The sequence below is a fragment of the Arctopsyche grandis genome, chromosome 11 (assembly GCF_051622035.1).
Source record: "Arctopsyche grandis isolate Sample6627 chromosome 11, ASM5162203v2, whole genome shotgun sequence".
Taxonomy (NCBI): domain Eukaryota; kingdom Metazoa; phylum Arthropoda; class Insecta; order Trichoptera; family Hydropsychidae; genus Arctopsyche; species Arctopsyche grandis.
In genome coordinates, this window is record NC_135365.1 from 24,947,818 (window position 1) to 24,968,402 (window position 20,585).

The 20,585-nt window shown below is 32.5% G+C and overlaps 1 protein-coding gene across 1 annotated transcript; it reads left to right on the forward strand.

Moving 5' to 3' along the window:
* Positions 1 to 14,413: 14,413 nt before the first annotated feature.
* LOC143918893 (potassium channel subfamily K member 3-like) lies at positions 14,414 to 20,053 on the forward strand. Its single transcript, XM_077440991.1, has 8 exons — positions 14,414 to 14,540; positions 14,627 to 14,782; positions 15,708 to 15,834; positions 15,921 to 16,111; positions 16,190 to 16,377; positions 16,446 to 16,596; positions 17,413 to 17,497; positions 17,584 to 20,053. Exons 1-8 carry the CDS (start codon positions 14,414 to 14,416, stop codon positions 18,470 to 18,472), a joined length of 1,914 nt encoding a protein of 637 aa, XP_077297117.1. The 3' UTR covers positions 18,473 to 20,053.
* The last annotated feature ends 532 nt before the right edge of the window (positions 20,054 to 20,585 follow it).

Below are 20,585 nucleotides of genomic sequence, written 5' to 3' on the forward strand. Positions count from 1 at the left end.
AAAAATATAAAAGACGAAGAATGTCATCCGAGGGCGAATGACAGTCAGGAATGACCGAATGTAGAATTGATTTTTAAACGAGCCGAGATAGAGTGTGTGTGGTATGCCTGGGAAAGACCGGATGCGTGTTGTTATGGTCACTTGTTGGAGAACAGGCCCGAAGACATGTACAATAAATACATAGTTCTGACTTAATCTGCGTTTCACTTGGAATCCTTCACATCCGGATCCTATATATATATATATATATATATATATATATATATATATATATATATATATATATATATATATATATATATATATATATATGTACAGATATGTATGTTACAGTTGAAGTGTATTTTCGATTGTAGTATATTCCAACTTCCGTTTTAGGTCATTCATATTCGAATACAATTCAACTAGTAAATTATATCTCTATAAGCGCAGATACAATTTCAACAATGTGCGCCAGTTGTAATATAACAGTTGAGTTTTGATAGCTCTAATGTTTTTACGAATGCTTTAGAATTTAATAATGCTTTAATATTTATTAGGTATTTAGAATAAAGGTAATGATTACAGAATAACGATAACTCCAAAAATGTGTTCAAGACCAAAATGTGACTTTCCAACTAAATTTACTAGTAGAGTGACGTTTTCGCGAGAACTTAACCCCTCCAACTTAACTGGTATCAACTTATAGTTGAACTGTATTTTTAGTTGTAATATATTTTGACCAGTTGGTTAATTCGCCATATGAATCAACTTACGTGGGTTAGGCCGTCGTTATACGGAATATATTCCAACTAATCAAAATATATTACAACTGAAAATTAATTCACTTTAACTAGTTGTTTGATGGCACATATTCCAACTAGTCAAAATATATTACAACTGGAAGATATACTTCAACTGTAACATATACATATGTAGGTAGTATATACACGGTGGAAAACCTTTTTAAGGTGAGTTGTATTTTGAATTATTTGTTTAATTTATTTTCTTAAGAATGTATAATCAAATTTTTTAAATGTGATTTATTCAAAAAAATGGTTCTCTTAATTATAAATATGATAAAGTTAATATATACATATTATATATCGAACGATCACAATAAACATAATAATATCAGAATACATTTAAATGACAATGAACAGATTCTTATAATTTACACGAAAATAACATTAAAATTTAATCGTATATTAAATTATCTGCTCATTATATTCAATCTTGATCAAATTGAATAGTAGTACATATTCATATTTGATGCATATTGCATCATATTGACCACAATACGTGTGGTATAATCAATAGCTTAAATTTTGATCTTATCTTATTTATGTAAATACCATTCGGATTGATGATATAAAATGATTATCTATATTTTCGCTATGATTAATAATTAATTAATGTTTAAGCTATTATATTTATTGCTTATATTACTATTATTATGATGTACATAGTATATATTGATTTAATTGTATACGAGTATTGACTGCCATTTCATATTGCAGTTCCTATGAACGTTTTATAAGCTTTCAAGTTAGTAATAAAGAAACTTCTCTTGATACTTGTTTTATAATAGTATACAAACAATCCTTCAGAACTTATGTAAACAGAAACCAAACAAAATACTTAGGCAATTTTTATTTTTAAATATTGTTAAACGCAAAACATTACATTTAATGTTTTGCGAGATATTTCTTGAAATGAAGAAAACTGGACTTATGTCACTTTCAACTATAGCGGCTCATATATTAATTTTATTCTTAGAATTCTAAGTTAATTAAAATATTAGTTAAGGAAACATTGAATAATTAGATCAATATTATATTTATTTATTTTTACATACATACATATATACAAATATACCAGGAAGGCTTAACAGATAAACCCCAAATGCGCCTTCCTGGTCCACATAATTATTACATAGATACATGTAAATCTAATCAATATCTGACATCTATCGTCAGATATTACAAATATCGTATTAATACGATAAATAACAATGAATAGCTTTCATGTAACAATACGAATTTTATATTCGATAAACAACCACAGAGACATCTATGGTGAGCAATATGGCGAAACCTAAGATATAACAATAACTAAAGGTTCGCAACAGAAAATTGGGAAGGAGACGCCAATTTTACAGGAATCGTTTCAATGAAAATCAGAAAAATTGGCAAATTCTGATAAGAAACGATCGACCTTGACAAATCAAGGTCTGGCCAATAGCGAGACTTGGCGGGAATCGAACTCGTAACATCAAGTACGAGATAATTCAACATTCACCACTAGACCACGCTACTGGATAAATGAGCTACTATATGTATAACTGAGTTGATATATTGGAGATAGTGAAGAGATTGAATTGGCAATGGGTGGGTCACGTGGCTAGAAGAATGAACGAAAGGTGCTAGAATGGCACCCGAGAGAATGAAAGGAAGGCCATGGGGAAGATACATATATATGTATGTAGGTAGATGAAATTGTAAAAAACATTGGAAAAATTGGAAAAAAAATATATGAGAATTGCGCACGACGAGACGTTTACGGACAAAACGTCTAACAACACAAAAGTCCACGACAAAATGAATACGCAACTAAATGGTTACGGTATTATGTCGCGTAGTCATTTTGTCGGTGAGTCGCGTAATAGCTTTATCGCGGACGTTGTGTCGTTAGACGTTTTGTCCGTAGACGTTTCGTCACAGTTGAAGAGGTCCTCATTCAGCAGTGAATGGTGAATGGCTGTAAATGATGACTGAAAATAGTCGTCAAAAAACACAAGGCTGGTATATGTACTAGTAAGGTAAGGGAATGTTGCAAAGGTGAGAATTTAGCTTTGAGGGTACTCAAAAGTACATATACACATACATAATATTTGCAATCTCTCTCATGTGACGTCATATCACATATTTTCGTCCAAACCCAAAAAAACGTATGGGCAACAGAATAGACCAGCGGTTAGCATATACTGCTTTGAACAAAGTGGTCACGGGTTCAAATACCACTGGTTTCTGCTAGCCAGACCTTGGATTTGATCGTTTCCTGTCAGAATTTGCCAATTTATCTAATGTTCATTGAAACGGTTCCAACAAATTGGCAACCTTACCCATTTTCTCGCAAATCTCGAGTTTTCAGCAATCTCGGATTTCGCAGAATTGTATAAAATGCTGCAAATTTACATATTTGACCATAGATGTCTCTATGGATGTTAATTTATATGACTTTACTTTGTATCAACTGTACAATGTTACTGGCCAGGGAGGCGCATTGGGGTTACCTGTTAATCTTCCTGGTATAAATAAAATAAAATCAGTGGTTGGAGGCGCGACTCAATCGAGTACATTCATCATTTTGCCTTTTTTGAAATTGGCGCTGTGATTTAAGATACATTACCTGCCTTTCAAATTGCTTAAAATTTTGATTTTTTTCAAAACAAAATGTGATGAACCCGACCTATAATTTTTTTATAAAAATCTACGTGTTAAAAATTGATTGAAGTTAATTGATTGATAGTTGAAGTTTAATATTTAAAAATACATATACATTTATAATATTTAAAAATACATATGTATATGTATGTATATAGGTATACATTCATAATATTATCAAAAGTAAGTACACTTAAATAAAAAATAGGTACCCTTGAATATGTAATGTAATAATTCGACTATAAAATTTTAAATAAAAATTCGCTAAATAAACCCGTCGTCCTTTATTTGAATAATCACCGTGACATTTTCGTATTTGCAAAAACTCGAAACAAAAAAAAAACTACAATCAATGATTTTCTCAATTACATATGTATGTCATTGTATAAGCATGTTTACAAATTATACGTACATATATGAATAATTTATTATATTTAAACAATTGCTTAAATTTGGCAAATGTTTTGTAATAATTGCTTAAACGCCATGAGTGTACAATTTACGCCGAATAAAACAATCAAATGTACAAAAACCGTTTAATGAATCATTGTATTTAAAAAAATATATATATACATATATTATTAATATACACAAAAACACGATGCGACGTGAGAGAACGCTATTACGTCGAATTTCTTCGAAAATGTTTACGAATAATTTCCTTCAAAATTGCGAAAATATGTTTTCTAACGTTCTGCGAAAGGGATTTTTTTCAGGAATCAAATATTTAAAATTAGACGCTTATCTCACAGGTGCCAAATCCAATTAAAAAGTGTTTGTTTTGTTCGTCGGAACGAGCTCTGTAAACATAATGTAATGCACCACGATAAGGATTGTTTGTATCCGACGCATCGTAATCGTGCAAAATCATTGCACAAATCACGTGCCGATTGATTTTGACGCGCACTATGGCCGCGTCTTATCTCAAAACAAACAACATGTTTTTGATATATTACGCAATTATCAACGATGCAATTACATAATTATTGATATTATTGTATACAATGTAGGATGTAATGCGCAAAATCATCATCAATTGCATATATGGACATATTTACATACATATGTAGATACATGTGTATCGAATTGAAATTGAACAGCATTTTTAAATAATAATGATTATGATAATTTCATAACATGCATCATATCCTATTATATTAAACAAGCAATTCTCATATGTTTGACAATTTTATTTTATTTGATAGAACATGAACACTCGCCTTTACAGATCGCTCCAAAGCGACGAGTGCACTTAAACAGGTACAATACAAGCAATATATAATACATAAGCATTTTATACAATGTGAATTTATAAAAATATTTACAGTGACATCTATGGAGAAATTTTTGCAGCATTTTATAATCAAGTTGGCGAACCTTAAGACGCTGAGTAACTTGAGCAAGAGAGATAGGAAAGGAGATGTCAATATACAGGTTACAGAACTATTTCAATAAAAATCAGAAAAATTGGCAAACTATCATAAAAAACGATCGACCTGGAGTCATAAATCAAGGTCTGGCCAGCAGCGGAACTGTATTGGGCCTCGAACCCGTGACCACTCTGCTCGAAAGTATAATATGCTAACTACTAGTCTACTGTACGAAATCTACTAATCTTGGTACGAAAATTTTGATGAAATTATTATAGCTACACTTTTCTAGTCCGAAAAAACGATTGAAACACGTCAACTTTAAGATAACTTGCGAGTTTATTTATTTTTATTATTAAAAAATATATACATATACCATGATCCCATATACGGGTTGTCTTTGAGTGACACATATGGTATTAAACTTATGCAAATATAAATTTATAGATTATAAATTTGACTATCAGCACTGCAGAAATACTTGGAATAAATTATTTTCAATTGAAATCAACCCGGGACTCGAATTCAAGAACCTCCCGTAGTTAGTATTAACGCATTAAACACCGAGTTATTCTGCTGATTAGTCGCTCAAGCGTAGTTGCTCCTGGTTACTCTTGGTCTCTCTCAAATGAGGCAACCAAAAGCGACCAAAAGCCGGCAACTAAACTCGCTTGTCGGGTGATTTTATTGCGTGGACAACCAGTGAGTGCCCGGTGTGGCATGTTCCATACAACTGCATACATTTGATCTGGTCGTACAACAAAATCAAGTCACTCGGCTCTTGAGTTAAATTACTAAATTTAGATCATTCAAAGCGATCTGTACGGACGCCAGGGGTTCTCAATCGAGAGCCACCTGATGTCGGTTTGTGAAGTGTAGAGCTCGTGGTAAAGCGTGGTGAGGTTTGGTCTCTGCTGATGATGGCTGCTCTGCTCTATCTCCTTCTCTTTCGTACAGTGTGCGTGGGATGCGTGATGTGGAAAAAGGGCGGGAGATTATATAATAACAACAGGTTGTAAGTCTGTTTGTATGGCGACTGTATTTTATATAAATTATACAGAGATGGCAAAACGTGGGCTTGAGGTCATGCACCAAGCGTGTCTGATTTGTCTGCCTTCTGGACGAAGACAGACCAGGCTTCCTCTGGTGCACACCGGACGGATACTGGAGCTGGTCTCCAAGTATAGTCAAACATCACCAGTGGCCGAGCTGGTGATTCGGTGGGCGAGGAGCGAACTGCGTGTTTATGCAGCAGCCGTTGGCGCTCAACTGTCAGTGGGCGCTGACCAGGGTGGCCAACACCAAAACACATCGGCCAAATCGTGGGTCGTAAGGCCATGAAAGCCGACCATCAGACACTTAGTCTGAACACGATCAAAAGTGTAAATATATGTTATGTACCTACATATGTATGTATATGTTATTTTAATTTATTTTATTTTACATAGATATATACCAGGAAGGCCTAACAGGTAGACCCCAATGCGCCTTCCTAGACAATTAATTACAAACATTACAGCATTGTTATTACATATATCGCTGTATTTCGAGAGGCTGAAGAACACGAAATCAATCCATAGAGATATCTATGGATTTTGACAAGTATATACATTTTTACAAATTGTACATAAATCAAATTCAGATATTTGTGACATAGCGGAAAGGATGATTTTTGCCAATTTGATGGTAAACTCTGATAAGAAACGATCGACTTGGAGCGACAAATATCCAAATCTGACGAGCAGTATTCAAGATTGGCACGGGATCGAATCCGGTAACCTCTCAGTGCTAAACATAAATGCAACCACCGAGCCATACCGCTGGCTTATGAATAAAAGCAATAAAATAATGGGTTTAATATGCATTTAACCGTGTTTCACTCATGATTTTCAACTTTTGTGTATTAAAACCAAATTTTAAAACGGTGTATTTGCATACTAGATAAAAATACATTTTTACATATACACAGTGGTGTAGTCGGGGCAGGTCGCCGCCCTGGCACTTTGATTGATATAAACATTGTTTTTCGAGTACAATTAAAAAATATTTTGACTAAAATTTTGTGTTCCAAATATTGTGAGCAGACTTTCGGTCTAACACTCGAATTCCACAATCGAATAGTAATCTGAGCACATTCATAACTTAAAAGACGTTTAATGAAATTTATTGGCTTTTTTATCTAAAACCACCCAAAACTTCGAAAGAAAACATTCTTTGAACTATTGACCATACACACTTGAAGATATGTACATAAAATGAGGGAACTCAGCTTAAATGAATAGTCATCTCTAAATTGACATGTTAAAATTTGATAGTTTTTTGACATATGTATACATATGTACATGGTTTTAGCATTGCTAAAAAGAAATGTTGCTGTTGACACACAAACACGGGTTTTGCTAAATCAAAGATGTTGAAGACGATGCATTATGTAAGTTTTTATAAAATATAAGAAAATACATCATAATTTCAACAAGAAAGAATATTTATTAATTACACTGTTCGACACGAAAAATGGTTCAGAGACGAGATATAACTTTTCTTATAGATCTATATTATATTGAGTATTTTTTATTGAAACATGTGCTCTACTAATACGAATTTTTTGCTCGTAAATTTACAGATTTAAAATTCAGCACATCCAATTAACCCTTTTAAACGAAAACAAAAAATAGTGTGGCCAGAACACTATCCTAATAAACATGTTTCAATAGAAAATACTCAATATAATATAGTATTAACAGTGGGAAAAAATCCCAAGGGAAAATACGTAGTTTTGACTTTTGATTTGAACTGGACGACTACTTAGATAGATTTGAAAGCTGAAAAGTACTACAAATGAAAGAGAAAATACCCGACTATAGATTCCAATATTCATTTTGAACAGGAAATTAACATATTTTGAGAAATCGACCGAACAACACCAAGATATAGAAAAATCGCGCAATTTAAATAACACATACATATATGTATCTCCGAATCTCGAGCCAATCAACACTTTTTATTACCAGATTCGTGTTCACTGGGCATAGATCTATAAGAAAAGTTATATCTCGTCTCTGAACCAAAAAAAAAGTCGTCATTTGAACTACCAATATTAGGATACAACTTTTTTTTAGTAAGGAAAAAGGCGGGGGGGGGGGTCGTAAAAATTAAACACCGACCTGGTTCTTTTTTATTTAGCACTACACCACTGCATATATGTACATATGTATGTGTATTTAAATATATTCATATCATACAAATCGAAAAAAAAACTGATTTATGACGTAGTAATACGTGCATAAGCCTGAAGCTTGCACCTACTTGACCTGTTATCGGAAACATAATACTACGGTTGAAGATAAATTAATCAGTATTACATTGTTTATTTACAAAAAATATGCCCTTTACTTAAGCGACGATCGATCTTCCAGATATTTAATGCATGACTCCAGTGATTACGTCATTCTGGTGCATCTGCGATTCGATCCCGTGACGTCACAAGTAGAGCATGCGCATCGTACCTCATCATATGTTGTTACGAATTGGGAGAAAAGCAAGGAATATGGTCCCTACAGTTTGCTATTCGCATACTACAGTGTTATATGTATCTACTGTCTCTTTCCAATGGTTTTTTTTTGTTGTTGACGTAATTTTCCACGTTAAATTACATAGTGCGCATATGTAATACAATTATATATTATCTGATTTTATCTGAAAGGTGGTAAAATTTAAGATATTTTCCACAGTAGATTATATATATGTTATTTATTTGAACAAAAAGAGTCAAATTTCTCAGAACTGAAAGTGTGTATGTAAGTTTGAAATCAATTAAGGTTAAGTAAATATTAATAAATGTCGTGTACGGTTGTTTTAATCAATATTAGTGGTCGTAAATTACATTGTGGGAATAATAGTATCCAGTTGATAGGCAATAATATCTGGGTCAGATTATGAATAAATATCGCGAATAATGAAATATATAGGATTTTTTTTTTAAGAATATCTCAAACTAAATATTAATGACTGTTTGTATTTTAGAAGCAAAACACTTCAAATTAGTGAGATAGTGTAATTTAATATGCTATAATGACAGGAAGGGATCGATTGAGGAACGCGTTGGTGAGAAGTGTGTGCATAGTGAAGCATCTGAGTAGTTTGTACGTAGTTGAAGACTCAATAATCTCAAGTTACATAAATTAATGGATGATAAGTTGAAGAAGGAAGTGCTCTTAAAAGGGCTGGACAGCAGCGCCTTGTCCATACAAACGTACTATACTTCTCCCTTCCTTAATTATGGCACTAGAGAAATGATTTTTTAATATGCTATGGATATCCACCATTGAGGTGCATCTATCGTTTTATTTTTTTGATTCATTATTTTTTATAGGAGCTAGGAGCCGCCAAACATCTATAAAATCAACCTCTTTTTTACACCCACGAAACGAGTCCAGCGTGCCTATTTAACGGTCGATTTTAAAAAAAATATGCCGATAGATGCACAGAAAGTATCTTTCTCATACCGATGATGAAACTTTTTTAAAAATTGGTCCAGTTTTGGAGAAGAAAATAGGAGAATACGAAACCTCGATTTTGTCAATTTAAAATACGTTTTATCTGGTCGAAGCGCAACTGTCGCATTCACTCAATATATATATTGATATATATATTGTCGCATACACTCAATATATATATTGATATATATTGTCGCATACACTCAATATATACATACACTCAATATATATATCGAAGAAAGGAACGGTAACAAAATTAAAGTTTCGGGTGTACAGCCCTCTTAATGCTGAACTGAACCTTGGGAAGATGAACTGAATATGTTTATGAATCTGTACCAATTAAAACAAACGTTACAGTTGTTGGCCAGTGTAAATTTATTAATGGTTAACAAAATTTAAAAAAAATAAGAATTCTAATGTTATTATCATCATCGCATGGGTGTTGGCATATTAAGTTAGTAATTAAAAAATAATTAAAATAAATGTGTCGATCCCTTATTTGATCCGCACGCGGTCAATTTTTTTCAAATACCTTTTAAATATATTTAATTTAATATTAATATTTAATATGAAATAAAAATGGTAAAAACTACCTACCTACCTACCTACATATAAACAATATAAAACACCAATAGAAAAATGAATTAATTTAATACATTTTCAATAGATGGCGCTAAATGCCCAGAGACTTTCCTAGAGGAAACATTGGTAGTAAACAGTTAACATATTTGTATATGTAGAAGTTTTTTCTTTCGTTATTATATTCGTACATTTTTATTGGCAGTGTTTTAGCTGTGACGTACATATGTATGTCGAATGGAAACGACTATTATAGTATGGCGAGCGTTATCGCAGATACACACACATAAACACAGACGCTTACAGAATAGCGATATTATATGTATGATATGATGAATAGCACTATCGAGAGTACAAAAATACTCCATAATGATGCAGGGTATTGGATTTAATTAAAATTAGAGTGGCCAACGACTGTAGCAAGCTTAATTGGGGCTACGACTGCAGTGCTTCCAATACTGTTGAAGTTGTATCAGAACTTCCGACTTAGAATAGGTTGACAGCAGTGGCGGCTCGTGAGAATTCATAGAGGGGGGGCTGCAGAGATTAATCGGGATGTAATAGCACATTGACCGTACCGGTGATCAAATGCAGACAAAAATAGCATGCATATGTACTATACTGGGAGGTCTGCAGCCCTACAGCCCTTATGGACGGCAAAAATAGCATGCATTTGTACTATGCATGCTATTATATAATATTGGGAGGGCTGTGGCCCCGCAGCCCATATGGACGAGCCGCCACTGGTTGACAGACATGATTCAGTCACATACATAAATACATGTCTTTGTTCAGTCGTATATCTACATATAAAGTATTAAATATATCTATATGAGCCGTTATATTTGAAAGTGGCATGAGCCCACTTTTCTTCACTTCGAGAAATGTTTTGCAAAACATCTAATATTTAATTTCGAAAGCGACTTTGTATGTATGTATGTTTGTTTGGTTGGTTTGTAGAATCCGTCACGTTCAATTTAATAAAAAAACAAATGAATATTCAAATAAATTTAAATAAAATAAAACTATTCAAATATATGTAATCAAATGTTTACTATTAGATTAGCCATGTTTAAGTGGTTTATATTATAAATACCGAGCGAAGCCGAGTGAAACCACTAGTTAATAAAATGTTTTGCTTTTAACAATATTTAATAAAAATACTGGTGGCCTGTAATACGTTTATTCTGGACATATCGAATTGAAAGAAGTGGTAATAATTTGTGAATTAAATCAAACAGAAATAGTAGAATTCAAGAATATTCGAATATAACGGCTCATATATACTTCGATATGGTTCAAAGCAATTCCAAATATCAATATGAACCCATCACTGTGATGATCGCTACTGTACATAGTATTAACCCATTTAATTATATACTTTGTGCTAACAATTGCATATGATTTTGTTTATTGAAGTAGATTTTTAAGGTAATGTTATTTTGTAAAGAAAATATGATATTTAGGTTAGGGGTAGTAGCTGGCTGGAAAGGGTGAGCCGAGCTTAAGCCTGTTAGAGGGGTGCGGGGCCGCTGCGGCCGCTGTTTACGTCGGCCGCCGCACCCTGCGGTAATTTTCCCGATTTTCCACTATTTTCACAAAAAAACTGACCAATTTTCCGACCCTTAACCGCGATCCAACATCGTATCAATCAGAAAATCGAACGAGGGACGTGGAAAAACCGAGGAAAACCACCCCCAAATCCCCCCGAGTTTTTCCTCTGTGTGTGTATCTCTCAAAGGGAGTATTTCGCTTTGCGTCACGTATCGCTTTACGTCAGTGGCGTCACGTGACTGCGGATTTTCCCTGTTTCCGCTTCCTATCAATCGTGACATATCAACGTTTTTCCCCATCGACTGTTCAATACATTCAAATTATTTGTTATCTTATATTTTAAACGTATTCAATTTATAACATGGCCTTTGTAAATTTAAACAAATCTACACACAATGACTGCTTAAATATTCACAATGTATGTACATATGTATGCATGTTTGTACATGTGTGCTATACAATCAATTTAAATATTCTCATTCAAAAAATGAAATAATAATAAAAATAAAAAATATATAATAAAATAAGATAATTGCCTAGAAATGTTCAGTTTTATAATATAACAGATAAATTCTCCGAAAATACTATAACAATGTAGGTTAACGAACTGTGTTGGTGTGTGCTAATCGTGGTGTGTTTATTGTTATGACATGACACAATCATAAAAATTGTTTCATCACCAATATCATAAACAATATATTTAATTAATTGTTTATTAACGAGAACGACGTGTGATCAATTTTCTATAAAAAAATAACAAAGATCTGTGTTATGTAAAACCAGGTCAAATTGAATAATAAACAAAACTCATCAAATAGCTTATCAAAAATTATGTCACACTTTCACAGACGGGCGCACATTTTGAAAACGTGATTAAATATTTGTTTAGAATCGTTTGTTAAACTGTTTGGATATTTAAATGACCAGTTTTTATTCCGAATGTATAAAAAAGTGTTATCCAAAGTACAAAATATCACATGTTGATATGAAATTAGACATATTTTAATGCGAATTCACTTCTGTAAGTCTGAACTGTGTATGTTTTTAACAACAATACTTATTTTATGTGCTCAATCGATACATACTTACTAATATGTGTGTTATAAATAGATGTTAATCAAATTTTTTGTATTTGTTTAGGTAAATATTAACTACGAGTCCAATACACATTACCGCTGCCGTAGAAAACAAAGAAAAATGCATCTTTAAACCAAATAACATATTATTTTAAGGTAATGTATTCAACTGTGAGATATTTAACTATAAAATATAGCAAACAAACATTTGGAATAGAAAATTTAAAGTTACAAAAAAAATATATATGTATATTCAAATGAAATATTGTAACAGTTTTTTATAGCAAACATCCAATATGTTATCAATAAATCGTTTTCTATTTTGGTAGCAAATATTATGTTTTATAAATTGCGTTATATTATTGTTTTGATGAAATCATTTGATAAGCCTACGCGACCTCGATGACATTTTGTTTACTTTTTATTAAAAATCAGATTATATGTTTAAAAAACAATTTTTTTTTAATAACATTTAATTCCGATTACTGATAACGATGATGTTTTGATGTTTCCAAATTTCTCTTTTGGCGAATGTAACAAAGAAATTTTTTTTTTTTTTTTTATATTTACATTGTAAACTTCACATCACGTAGCAGAATATAAATACATCATATTTATCAATTACTCAATCTGCGGTTTTATGGAAATGCCTTTTGTGACCTTATCTGCGCATATTATAGGGAAAAAATTAATTATTGTATGAGATTATCAATATGAAATAATTCTACATAATACAACTTTTTTGTGTGGGAGTTTTAATTATGTTTTGTAATTTTATATAATTATTTACCTTATTATAAGTTTGCAATCAACGTTGATTCATCTTGAGATGAAATAAATGCTTCTATCAAAAATATGTATTTTAATATTTTAAAGTAATGTTGATATAGAAATGTATTTATTACTTGAGATTCGACAATATTTTAACTTTTTGTATATTAAATAGATATGTTGGATAAATGGGAATGATTCAAAAAAAATATATGTATATGTTAACTAAGTAATATTTAAAGATATAGTTGAATAACAGAAAAAATTATTTTCATATACAATTTTTTTGAATATTTGAAAAAATTTAAGTTTTATATTGATCTTTTCTTTAAATATGTTTCAGATTCAGCATGTTCAAGAGGGAAATAACCGTAATAAAATTCAAGTTTTTTTCGATCACACCAAATCATGGATGAAAAGAAAATAAAAGGAAAACGAAAAGCAAATTTCACGAAAAGTTTGCGACGGCCATTGGTGTTTTACAAGAAGATTCTATGATTCTGTCGACCACAACTATGAATACCGTTCGGTATTTCACAGTTAGCTAGGAAAAATTGTACGACGACATTGCAAAATATTATTCTTCCTTTTGCGGGATCAATTTATGACTAGTGAATGACTACGAATGTAAAATTAGTATTACAATTATACAATTGCACTTGTCAAACGATAATAAACAAACAATAACGAATGCAAAAATGCAAACAAGAATACAGAAAACATAGCATCGGTTGATATAAATCATAATAGGAAGCAAGAATATAGATAAAGTAAAAAATTTGAGCTCTGTACTTAATTAGTCTATTTTCAAAATCAATTTGATAATTATCTCATACAATAAGCGAATCTTATAATAAGATCAAGGTTATATTTCATTATATATACTATTTATTTGGACAATTTAACATTTTTTTAATGTTGTATTAAATTTTCAGTCACGTATTCCAGATTAGTTTCAAATTTATCCAATGCTAAGATGAAGTCCCAATAGCTATGGGACGACGGATGTAAAAATGCACAATTAAACACAATGGGACCCTCGTACCCGATGGGGGTTTGATTTCTTTCAACGGACAACAAGAGTAACAGTCAAACTGTGGCTTGCAGAGGACAACGAGTGGGGGCCGGGGCGAGCGGCCGTGATGAAGAAGCAGAACGTACGCACACTTTCTTTGATTGTGTGCACATTTACGTATCTGTTGGTAGGTGCGGCTGTTTTTGACGCCCTAGAATCAGAAACTGAGAAGAAACGTTGGGATGTACTTCAAGGTACTTTTCTGTTTGCTTCCGACGGATTCACTAAACTTTTCTTTTCCTTGACAAATTAGAACTATTCGAACCTTTCATTATTACAGCTATCGAGTACCTGGTGATCAACAAATACAACATATCACCCGAAGACTTCAAAGTTATGGAAACAGTGGTGTTGAAAACTGAACCGCACAAAGCCGGCCAACAGTGGAAGTTCACCGGAGCATTTTACTATGCGACCACTGTTCTAACAACTATCGGTAGTTATTAAGAGCTTTTTGAGATATTTTATTTTTATTTGTATATTTAATTTACACCAGGAAGGCCTAACAAGTAACCCCAAAGTGCCTTCCTGGCCAGTACATTTGATACAAATATTATTAGTATTATACAAAGTACATAAATACATATCAATTAAAATCCACAGAGACATCTATGTTCAAATTTGTAAATTTGCAGCATTTTAAACAATTCAGTGAAATTCAGTAAATATATATATATATATATATATATATATATATATATATATATATATATATATATATATATATATATATATATATATATATATATAAATTAACATCTACATAGACATTTATGGTCAAATTTTGAAATTTGCAGCATTTTATACAATTCAGCGAAATTCATTATTGCTGAAAACTCGAGATTTTGCGAGAAAATGGGTAAGGTTGCCAATTTGTTGGAACCTTTTCAATCAAAATCAGATAAATTGGCAAACTCTGATAGGAAACGATCGACCTGGAGTCACAAATCAAAGGTCTGGCCAGAAAAAACCAGTGGGATTTGAACCCGTGACCTCTCTTTTCAAAGCATTATATGCTAACCACTAGTCTATTCTGCTGGTTAAATATACTCTTATGGTTATACTTTTCTTTATATAAACTTCTTTATAATAAGTTATTCACACTTTATATAAACTTACATGGGTCTCCGGGGGAATTATTAATTTATTTTACATATATTGACATACATACATATGTATATGAATTATTTAATTATACAATAATTTATTTCATATTTATAGATTAAGTTGTTTCTAATTATTAATTCAAATAAATTCACCCTTTAATTTCTTAAACAGTGCCTTCTACTATACCAATTTGATTCGTTTAAAATAAAATTACAATTTTTTCAGCTATAAAAACATAACCCAACTTTTTTTAGGCTATGGACATTCTACCCCGTGCACAATTGGTGGCAAGCTATTCACCATGTTTTATGCCATCGTTGGTATTCCTCTAGGTTTGGTTATGTTTCAGAGCATAGGTGAACGTGTCAACAAACTTAGTAGGTGAGTTTGGCATACAAAAAGTCTTTTCTCATACTGATACATAGATTTAATGCATGCACGGCTTATTCACTGCCATTTTTTAACAGTGTAATTATAAGATCTGTGAAACGCTCGTTAAACTGCCGACAAACTGGTGCATCGGACTTGGATTTGATATGTGTTGTGACTACATTATCTTCGTTGACCATCGCTGGAGGAGCCGCTGCCTTCTCACGATTCGAAGGCTGGAGCTATTTCGATAGTGTTTATTACTGTTTCATTACGTTAACTACTATAGGTAGTATATTGCTTAGTTAATATAATGCATTTGAATTTAATTTATTCCAAAATAACTTAATATAAATCCAAATTTTAGGTTTCGGTGATATGGTAGCGCTTCAGAAAGACAATGCTCTCAATAGAAAGCCTTCGTATGTAATGTTTGCCTTAATTTTTATCCTATTCGGTTTAGCAATCGTGGCGGCTAGTCTAAATTTATTAGTACTTCGTTTTGTGACGATGAATACTGAAGATGAGAAGAGAGATGAACAGCAAGCTATTCAGGTAGTGTTGTAATAATACTTTTAAAACATGAAAATGTTACTCGATATGTAATAATCGTGACTTTTTAGGCTCTACGAGGTGCTGTGCGTTTGGAAGGTGATGTGATCACAGCTGATGGAGCTATTTTGAGGGGTGTGTCAAAAGGCACGAGACAACCTGCCGATCCTAGGCAAATTTTACAGGGTAATAATGGCTCGCCAAACATTGAAATTCAATATCGTAAGTACAAATGTAGTAGTGTAAAATTTAAGAATGGCATTTAGTGAGGTCTCTCCCTTTGACATATATACTTGGGAGCATGGAGTGCTCGGCGATGATAAGTAAGTCTATTTTTAAGAGTATATGAAGAAATTAAGTGTGTGTAATTAAATATGTAACAATTGAAAAAAAACGAACAGAAATATTAGTTATATGTACCTATGTATTTAGGTCAAATTAACACTACTGCAAATTAAGAAGTAGTCAAGAGAAATTAAGATGGAGTGTCTTTAATCGAATAAATGCTGTATTTATTAAATAAACTCTATTGAAAGAAGACAAATTTTCAATCAACGTTGTACCGATGCTGCATATGTAAGTTTTAATGCACTCTTAAAGTATGGAATGTAATTTAATTGGTATATATATATAATTCAGAAAAGATACATATATAGAGAAACACTAAAGAGAAAATATTCATATGGAAATTGATATATTAAATATTGATATGATATCCAAAATGTAAAATAAAATAATGTGCTGCAAGTGTATTGAGTTAGTGTATGTAGAATTGAAATTATAAGTGTAAAATAAGGTGTAGAGAAGAATAGAGAGGAAGTTTACTAAAGAGGTTTGGTAGTGAATGGCTAGTAATGATGAAGAAATAAGTTAACATTGCATGATGAAATTTATTTTTAATTAATAAACAATTAAATTGTTTAAAGATTAGATATTGAAATGTGAAATTAATACTTAAAAGCTTGAAGGTTTATATCTCAAGCATTGTGCAGAAACATTTAAGAACACTGACATATACAATTACTTGATATGTTCCAGGTGGAGGACCTTTAGTGCAATTACCGAGCGATGACAGTGACACACCGAGTGTATGCAGCTGTCACTGTAACTGCTTTAGAAAAAAGTAAATATAACATATATTTCATACTAAGAATACGATTATATCAGTTACATGTTGGGTACTTTAATAAATATTTGCTTTGGGTTTAGATCACAGCCATATCGCGATCCTCTGTCTCCGATACCACCACCGCCTTTCCGTTCAATGTCGGCTGCTAAAGCCAAACAAAACGAAAATAATCTCCTGAATAAGATTCCTAGATACATCGAGAAAGCGTCCTCTAAAAATCATTCGCAAACATTACGATTGAACTCGGCATCGGGCTATTTATTTATGAACGCCAAGAACGATTTTCAAATAGACTCTGATGATGTAAAAGAAATGATGAAAAAGCGACGTCAACAGCTACTGGAAAAGAGCAGGAATGCTTTTAACTATGAGACATTCAGGCGTAATAACAACAACGATAGAACAAGCAAGCAAGTATCAACTCCAAGCGATATAGATGGCCGTTGTATGAGTATGCAATTGTATGAGAGTCGAAGAAGTTCTTTTTACTCATCGGGTGCCAGATCTGAGAACGAAAAACGCAGCCACGATCCTCTAGTCGATGACTCTTCGAAAGATGAACGGTCTAGCTACTCCAAAAGGAAGATAATGAAGAACGTTAACAGGAACATTCCCGATCCGAGGAGATCGAGGCAATCGAGGAGGGTAGTGAATTACTTCTACGATGAAGACATCGACATCCGCCTTGAGGATAATGTACTTTTGGATGCTTCCACCGTGTTTGCGAAGAAGCACAGGCCGAGAGGAGAGTATAATGATTCTGTGTGCGTTTATAGAAGAGGGGACGCTCAGGAGTACAGTTGGACGGTCAACGGAAGGTCGACCGCTGATCCCCGGCGACAGGGTGGAGACGTGACTTCAAACGATGGAAGCGTCGGCTACTTCCTCACGGATGACAACGAGAACAATTGCAGATTCGCTCTGGACACGCTGACTTTCAACCAGCCGCCGCACCGGGCGAGCGTGTAGCATTTCACCGACGAGAGTGCACGTCCGTCTCGACGGCATCGCTTCAAAGTGTGGACGCGGAAACTGTGCGCTCGTTTGGATGCCGATGCCAAATACAAAAAGGTTGTGTGGAACCACTTCAGTGCCGAACGCGACACTTAGCTGAAATTTAAGCATTGAAAAAAAAATTTTGTACATATTGTACACGACTTAATCATTACGTGCATGTAGATAGTACATTTTCTTCCATATATAAAGAGTGAGGTGGAAACAATCAGACAATTAGTTATTTTAAAATGAACACTTCAATTGGAAAATAGCTATATTCACTAGCTATAAAGCAAGCTGCATAGTAATTTCACAACAACACATTATCGGACATAATTCATAATTTTCCACGGCAACATTTAACCTATGGAATTTTCAGAATTTCTGAATTGATGGTTCCAACATTACTTTGTATTACTGACTTGATGATGCGCATTGCACAAAATTCCATATATCATATATACAAGCATGGGCGCCCGCAGAAAATTTTCTAAGGGGGGCAAAATATTTTTAGTAATGTTTTAATGTAGTTTTAATTTACTGTAGCGCATTTGTATGGTGAACGATCGCTCCACCGTAGATTTTGTTGCTGGTAATGTTAGCAAAACTAGTAAGGCATACCTGACACTCGGATAAAACTTTGTAAAAGTTAACAAGTCGATGAAATCTTGGCTACTTTTGTATTCTCGCGTTTTCCAAAAATCAAACCAACTCAGGGCTTCAGTTTCAAAATTATCAATGTGGTATACCTGATTGATAGTAGACATTTATTACAAAAATGTAATAATTGCTTTGATAGTACCAATAGTATTTCAGCGGAGAAAATCCAAGGAATTCCTAGGAACAGTTCCTAAACCAAGTTCGAATCCTAGTTCCTAAACCAAGGAACTAGACGTATCTACAAACCGGACTCCCAGTGATAACTGTTCTGTTCCTAAGATATCTGCTGTTTCATCGGCTATGATCGAGAATCCAACAGCATTGTTAACAGCTTTTACAATGTCTTCTGTCTCTCCACACTTTCTTTATGCTAACACGAAGTGATATTAAATAAAAGTAACATTATTTGACTATTTTCAATCAATCCAGGGGGGGCAAGTTCCCCCCCTTGCCCATATATACAAGACATCCAAGATATATGTTCCCGCTTAAAAGATGCTGACTAGTTTCCACGCTTGTCTGATTTTTCAGTATGCAATATCTTCCAATGGAGCTATTAAAAGTGTATTTTTAACAACTTTAAACTATCCAGGAGCTAATTTAATATATCTGAATCTGAAATGCTTAATAAAATGATGGATACAACATGCTGAGCTCACTTATATGACATTATTTGCAATGAATGAGTTTGTGAAATAATCTAAGTATTTAGCTAGTGAATATAGACTTTCAAATTTAACCGTTCATTTTCAAGTTGCTAATAGTCTCATTGTTTCCAAGCCATGCTGTATAATATATATTGAAAAAAAAGATGAATTATTAAAAGAGAAATTAACTTTATACATATATATATATAAGACTTCAACAAAATTTTTAAAAGTATAATAATTTGCCAAAGATATATAAAAAAAAATAAAATAAAAAGTGCATCGGCAGAAAATCATCAATATTACAATTCGACAGTGATGATAATGATGATGTCTATTAAATAATATAGTTACGGAATTAATTTGTGGCTTCCATTGATTGTCTTCATAATCACTATCAAATAATCCCATCATTTCAATTCACTGTCTTTTTAACCGATACATTATATACTATACTTACTATATACAATATTTGATCAACCATAATTTATATATATACATATAATAGTATATATTAGTGAAATCTTTTTTCTATAATTGCTTAAAAATTGATACTAGACTCATAGTTTCAAGATATATTTGATCTAAAAAAAGGTGTATAAAAATGTGATATCTCCCAAACACAATAGAATTATTTATACCGCACTATGGTATTAAAAAAACTATTCTCTAATGTGTTTGTATTAAAATGGATGAATAATTTATTTGCTATGTAAGAGTTTTTTAAGATTTAATATTTTTAATCAATTGTTTACATTTTTTTTTATAATCTTACACGT